The sequence below is a fragment of the Priapulus caudatus genome, unplaced genomic scaffold, assembly GCF_000485595.1.
Source record: "Priapulus caudatus unplaced genomic scaffold, Priapulus_caudatus-5.0.1 Scaffold28, whole genome shotgun sequence".
In the NCBI taxonomy this organism is placed as follows: Eukaryota; Metazoa; Priapulida; class Priapulimorpha; order Priapulimorphida; family Priapulidae; genus Priapulus; species Priapulus caudatus.
The window spans coordinates 440,662-447,553 of record NW_014577089.1 but is presented as its reverse complement, the minus strand read 5'-3'; the positions used below and the strand labels follow the sequence as shown (position 1 = coordinate 447,553).

The window sequence follows — 6,892 nt, the reverse complement described above, 5'->3', positions numbered from 1 at the left end:
CGTATGTTTAGGTTTGTGTGTGTGCGCGTGTATACATGTGTGCGGGCCACAGATAACGTTTATACACGTATATCAGGAGTGCATAATATTATGATTTCCACTGAGTTGTATTATATGTTATCAGGGGTTAATAATTACATTATTATATTAACGTTATATTATATTATATTAACCCCTGATGTTATTATAATACAGCTCAGTGATGATATCTGTAGTATATATGGTGCACCGTGCGGCTAAGTAATATCTTGGTGTAATAATTCTGACAGAATAATGACTCCAAGGTAATATTGAATGTCTATGTGATTTGTGTCTATTTTGTGATTTGCTGATTTATATATGCTCTGCCGCAGCATGCGATCGAAGCGCCACTTGCCCATGGAAACACGTAAACAAATGGAAACTAGCTCGGCAATGCCAATACCAATGGTATCCTATTCCTATAGTTTTAGTTGTTGTTAATTTGGATTTTTAATCAGTACCGTACACATCTTCACAGAAATAAGTGGGCGTCCCTGATGGCGAGCATAATTGCAAAGAAAAATCAAGCCAAACTAGCCGAAAACATATACAAACATACTCATTGTAAGTAGGCCTAAGCTGTAAAACTAAAAGTGTAAATGTAAATTGCAATAAGTAAAATATTAATAAATATGTATAAATTGTAATGACAATGTGCAAACTCTAAGTAATAAACTGAAAGAATGAGTAGACTAAAGTCTAAAGTAATAAAATTAGGCTTACTTAGTTAGTTTACCAAGCCTAAACTGCTAAAGTTAAAACCTATAATACCAAATTAAGGCTGAGAGGGCCGTCTATGTCCCCCAGGGCACTGCCGGAACGTAACCTGGCCTGGGAACGGTCCGGTATACCGGAACGTACCCTGGTACTATCTAATATGCCGGACCGTACCTCGCCTACTCCATTAACGAGTCTAGGGAGTCGCCTACGCCTACTCCCTAACCTTAGCTGAAAGGGTCTATGTCCCCCAGGGTACTGCCGGAACGTACCCTGGGTACGGTTCGGTATACCGGAACGTACCGTGGTACCAGAGCATATAAATCAAGTTGATTTATATGCTCTGCTGGTACTATCTAATATGCCGGACCGTACCTCGCCTACTCCACTAACGATCGAGTCTAGGGAATCGCCTACGCCTACTCCCTAACCCTAACCATATCAAATAGTTACCAGGGTACGTTTCGGCAGTACCCTGGGGGACATAGACCCTATGAGCCTAACCCTAACCATATCAGATAGTTACCAGGGTACGTTCCGGTATACTGGACCGTACCCAGGGTACGTTTCGGCATTACCCTGTACTGGGAGACATAGACCCTATGAGCCAAATTAAGGCCGCAACGCACATCGTGATTCCTAGCTGTAAGCCTATATTGCGTGCACCAGTGCCGTGGGAAGCACCGCGGTGTTGTCACTCAACTCGGTATTAAGCATGTGTGAGGTGGATCTATATAATCTATCATTCTGCGTACATCGGCCGGTCATTGTAAATTTTTGGATGAATAATTTTTTTACGAAAAATAAGCTTACAAGTATGTTACATTGTACTATATTAGTATACTATAGTATAGCTCAAGGGGTCGTTGTTGTATCAGGTACTACATATATGCACCCGAGGTACATATATGTATACACAAAGTGTACCAGACTTGTACTACAGAAGTGTACCCTAACCCTAACACTAACCCTAACTCTAACCCTAACCCTAACTCTAACCCTAAACATACCTCATATAAAAATATAAACATAATGCTAAACAACCTAAAACTACCTCGGGTACATATCTGTAGTACCTGATACGACAACGACCCCATCTGCTATAGTATAGGGTACCATGTTAATCAAAAACTAAAATACCCCCTCCCTAACCTGGAGCCTGTACATAGAATGAGAAATGTTGTCACGTTGAAAAATAGCCACCCAAGGTTTGGCAAAGAGCGGTCATATTTGTGTGAGGAGATTACTGACATTTTTCCTTACGTGTCACACAATTATTCTACAATAGCTGTGTTGACTTTGGTAAACAGATGCTTACATGTCAAAATATAGCGTTCTTTAAAATCCCCACTGGCCCCCAGTTCCCAGCAGAAGTTAAAATGGTACGTAACACCAATCACCAGAGGTTGTTGTTACATTACAAGAGCGTTCACTGGTAATCACTCCAGATTATAGTGAGACACAATAATCTCATGAATGGGTTGTTTTTCTCCCAGCACAATCCTTCTCTGTAACAGTTTACCACCTAAGACAATCACTCAATCTGTCTCGGTTACCAACTTTCTGTCAGCAGTTGTACCCGTAGTAAAAACTACAACCTGAAATTTGTTCCTCACTTGTTCTATCCCAGCACAATTCTTATCTGGAACAGTTTACTACAGAACAAGTCATAATCATCATGTGTCATAATGGCCACCTCTCATTCAAACACACCTCAGAGCAATCCTTTTTTTGTACACTGCTCAGTTATGGGAAGTATAGCCACAGAACAAACCACATACAGCTGCAGCATTATGATATAGCACCTTGTCAGTTCAATCATAATTCTACAGCAGTTACTCCCAGGACACACACACACACACACACACACACACACACACACACACACACACACACACACACACACACACACACACAGCAATTCCACTGAAATGCATAACTTGCACAGCAGAAGGTGTTCCAAATAGGGTTTCCCAGGTAAAACACTGTCAGCACATATTTACCATACCGTCTTATGAAATAGTAATATCACATATATCCTTTGGTGTCAACTTGACTTCCACACTGGCAGTATACCCACGTATTATTGAAGGTAGCCCCAGAGTAAACATATCTTGCTGTATTTATAAATGCCCCATGCTGGTATATGTGTATCTAGAGATGTAACTTATTTGATAGATTTAAGAATTAGGATATGTTGTGTTAGTTAACAGGTTAGAAGTGGAAGAGCTCTTGAAAATATACAGGAAACTGACCCCAGAAAAACTAGATAGGACAAAGTTCCGTGATGTCCTTCACAACACTTTCAACATGACAGATGATATCCTAATGGACAGAGGTTTGTCTGTCTATATGTAACGAATAGTTCTTATCATGTTTTAATAGCCAACTCGATTTTATTTTAAAATGCAAAGTTCAGCTGCCAATATTTAATTTCTCTGTTTAATGCTATTTAGTTATGTATTTGCGTACAATAATTTTAGGGAGAAAACAACCTTAGTTTAGTATATTTCAAAGGCACTTAATGTTGCAGTATTCAAAGCCTTTGATAAGGACAATGATAGCTTTGTCAGTATGGAGGAGTGGGTCACTGGTCTCTCTGTCTTTCTTAAAGGAACACTTGAGGAGCAAATGGCATGTATGATGTTTATTGTGGTTATTAATAAAATGGATTTAATTTCAACCCTCATTTTAAGTTATAATTCAATATAATACTTGATTACTTGTTTGTGAACTCACCTAAATATTATATAGTTTCCAAACGTCATGGCATTGTGAGACATGTAATATAATTTCTTACAGCATACCTCAGCATAAACTAGGCATTCTATTTGCATTTACTTGCAAATTTTTTTGTAGATTGTTTTGTTGTATATGATCTAAATGGAGATGGATATATATCGAGAGAGGAAATATTCCACATGCTCAAGAACAGTTTGATTAGACAGCCAACAGAAGAGGACCCAGATGAGGGGATAAAAGACCTTGTGGAACTCGCACTGAAGAAAATGGTAGATATGGTTGAGAGCGCATGTGGTATGGCATAGAATATATTAGGGTGATAGCAGTTTTAATTTAATGTCACTGCAATAAAATTGTAGTTCGTGGTCCGATGTAAACCGGGAAAATCTTTATAGAAAACGTGAAAAGGAAGTTTTACATTATAATTTAGGAGTTAGTTTACAGCTTCAACAGCATCTATCAACAGATGTTAAATTATGTCTGTAATGTCAAAAAACATACTTATCCAGTCCAGTGGCATAACTAGGATTTTTTCAGCGGGGGGGGGGGGGGGTGTAGGGCGGGCACAATATGATTTTACTGAGATGTGGTTCGAACCCTCTTTCTTTGTATTATACTGTTCTAACGGCATTGTTTTTAATTCAATTTTTTTTTATCAAGCATGAATTTTTAGTGGAGGGGGCACCTGGGGGGCACAAAAAATTTGTGGGGGGCACGTGCTTCCCCAGGCCCCCCCGTAGCTACGCCCCTGATTCCAGTCCCTAACTGTACTTACAGTACCTTTCTGGTGGTGTTCCATAGGTAAAGGTAGTGGGTAGTGGTGAGGTTAATGTATTTTCCAAGTACATAGTCGTTTCTGCCAATTTTAGTCATCATGACAAACGTCACGCTTCTTTAAAAGTACTAATTAACTTACCACCTAAACTGGTTCAAAGCTAGATCCAACTAGCATAAAAAGTAGTTACTTTTGTCTACATCTAATCTAGGTATGTAAATACTATAACCGAAATATTTAATCTGAATCTGTATAATATTAACTCATAATAATACATCGTGAATAATACTGTGACAGGACTATGACCACGACAGTAGGCTATCTTTCTCCGACTTCAAGCAAGCAGTAGAGTTGGAGAACTTGCTACTTGAGGCATTTGGACCGTGTCTGCCAGATGCCAAGGCAAGTATCAACATGTGCATCCAAAAACAAACCACTGGCATAAAGGTGGCAAATGTGTACGATATGGTTTATGATTTACATCATTTGTGGGTTATTCTATAACCAATCAACTTATGGATTTATTACATATCTATGTATTATGCAAACTTACTTCCTGCCTATTATTCTGCATGACGGATTTTATTCCCACATTTTTTTTTTAATGTCAGTGAATCCCAATGTCATTCTCACTGTGTTATCTGAATGTCACACTATTTAGGTGTGCATATGGTGAGATCATATGTATACCGTTATTGATGTATGGGAACAATGAACTAAACTAATCTCATTTTTTTCTTATAGGCTGCAGATGGATTCCTCGCAACCTTCACTGGTGTTACTGTGTAAAAATCTTTATTATATAATGTTACGTGAACGATTTGATAGTTTTTCTTGCTTCCTCATATATATATTATATTATATATGTATACACATACATATATATATATATATATGTAATTAACTGTACACTCAAGCAGTGTAAGTTAAGTACACTAATCAAATTATATACTTGCATAGTGAATTCAGTTTGTCATTTTTACAATACATAATAAAAAGACATACCATAAGTGCATAATAATATTGTAGGCCTCAATTCTCTGTATTATTAATTTAGCTCTTGGTATTATTATAAACCTAGATGATGACCTCACCTAAGGCCAAAACAAAATATAGGTGTGGTTACGGTTTCCCGACCGACCCTAAACATTTTATTGTCCATTTTCTTTAGTCAAAAAAATAAATAAAAAATAAAAAATAATATGAATTGGACAGTTCCTGCTTCAAAAGGCACAACGCGCATCCTTCGGACATGGTTCGTAAATAAAATATTTCAAGAAAATAAAATGTCTTACCTACCTACCCTATTTTTTTCCGGCATGTAACGGTAACCACACATATATATTTGGTTTTGGCCTAAGTATAATAAAATGTATACAATGTATACGTGTTGATTAATATAATTTTTTATTTGAATGCATGACAAAAAAAGGAAAAGATTGATATCTCTTAACGATATAGCAGGTTTATTTTAACCAACATCGTTACAGCAACCATCTTTTTCCGCGTTCCATCTAGATTTCAATATATGCCACAATTAGATCATCTTCCTCAGAAGAGAATTAATCATGTCCTCGCGGTTGCCGAAATCTCCACCCTCAACGAAGTGGTTAGCCTTCTTGCGCCAGCCACCAGTTGGTGTGTTCAGCTTGAATGGCCACAGGAAGTTGCTCACCTGCTTGAAGTTGGGACCAACGGTAAAGAGCTCGTGGACAATGTCCTCAATGCAGATGATGCCCAACTTGCCAAGAGACTTCTCAATAACCGCATTGGCGATTATTGGTACCCGGCATTTGTTAACCTTTGCAAAGCCTCTTTTGTAGACGAGATCTCGTACACTCTTTAGGTTTAGATAGCCCCAGCAAATGTACGGCTCAGCAATGCGCAGCATCTGGATGGTAGCCTTGTTCAAACGCACGAAGACGCCATTGTTGATCTGACGCAGACGCAGCAGCTGCAGCGTCTTCCTTACACGCGGGTGAACGCCATTGATTCCGCGAATGCGCATTACGAAAGCAACCTTTGGTTGGGCTGGTACATGAAAGTTGCCTTTAAGGCGCGCTTGCTTCGTCAGCCTGATGACATCCTTCTCTGCGGTGCGATACTCCTTGACGTACTGCTCAGCGCGTTTGAAGTACTCCACTCTCTTTGCCTTGTTTCTTTTCTTATTCTGAAGCTTGTTCTGGAGGCGCTTGGCCTTAAGCTCGGCTACTTGCTTCCGCTTCTTAAGGATGGATTCGGGTACCTGCGGTAACTTCTTCTTGTCTGTGCTCGTCATGGTTGGTGTCTGAAAAGTAAATACAATATTGTGGATAAGGCACACATTGCCACAAGTCACAACCAATTTCAGTACAATGAACACACGGCTACAAAGCACAATGCACTTTTGATGACCAAATGCACGCCATTTATGAAACAAACCATTTTGATATTAAAGAAACTACTTAAATAAACGGCAAACGAAGGTGTAACGAACAAGAGCCGCAGAGCGTCTGGGCTCATCTGGGGTCTGTTGCTACGGTTATGAACGTACAATTTCAGTCGTGCGTAGTGACACATTTGTTAGGCGCAGATATGCAGACAGATACGCAGTTGCGTACACATCATTGTTAGGACACGCTCACTATCTCCCCCCAT

The 6,892-nt window shown here is 39.1% G+C and overlaps 2 protein-coding genes across 4 annotated transcripts in view; one reads left to right on the top strand and one right to left on the bottom strand.

Annotated features, from left to right (window-relative positions):
• The first annotated feature begins 366 nt into the window (after positions 1–366).
• LOC106815101 (EF-hand calcium-binding domain-containing protein 1-like) lies at positions 367–5,409 on the top strand. Of its 3 annotated transcripts, none has more exons than XM_014819537.1 (6): positions 367–429; positions 2,945–3,076; positions 3,272–3,376; positions 3,598–3,749; positions 4,553–4,657; positions 5,000–5,409. In XM_014819537.1, the coding sequence occupies exons 2-6, from the start codon at positions 3,049–3,051 to the stop codon at positions 5,042–5,044; spliced, it is 435 nt and encodes a 144-aa protein (XP_014675023.1). In that variant the 5' UTR covers positions 367–429; positions 2,945–3,048; the 3' UTR covers positions 5,045–5,409. The 3 variants fall into 3 exon arrangements, with proteins under 3 accessions (XP_014675023.1, XP_014675016.1, XP_014675030.1); XM_014819530.1 differs by lacking the exon at positions 367–429 and adding an exon at positions 470–585; XM_014819544.1 differs by lacking the exon at positions 367–429 and adding an exon at positions 534–585 and having other exon boundaries at positions 2,985–3,076.
• A 289-nt stretch (positions 5,410–5,698) lies between these two features.
• LOC106815370 (60S ribosomal protein L7-like) overlaps positions 5,699–6,892 on the bottom strand; it is a 12,012-nt gene continuing 10,818 nt past the window's right edge. Inside the window, exon 2 of the mRNA XM_014819825.1 lies at positions 5,699–6,542. Coding sequence (XP_014675311.1) covers positions 5,793–6,533 — 741 coding nt within the window. The 5' untranslated portion in view covers positions 6,534–6,542 and the 3' untranslated portion in view covers positions 5,699–5,792. The remainder of the gene's footprint in view (positions 6,543–6,892) is intronic.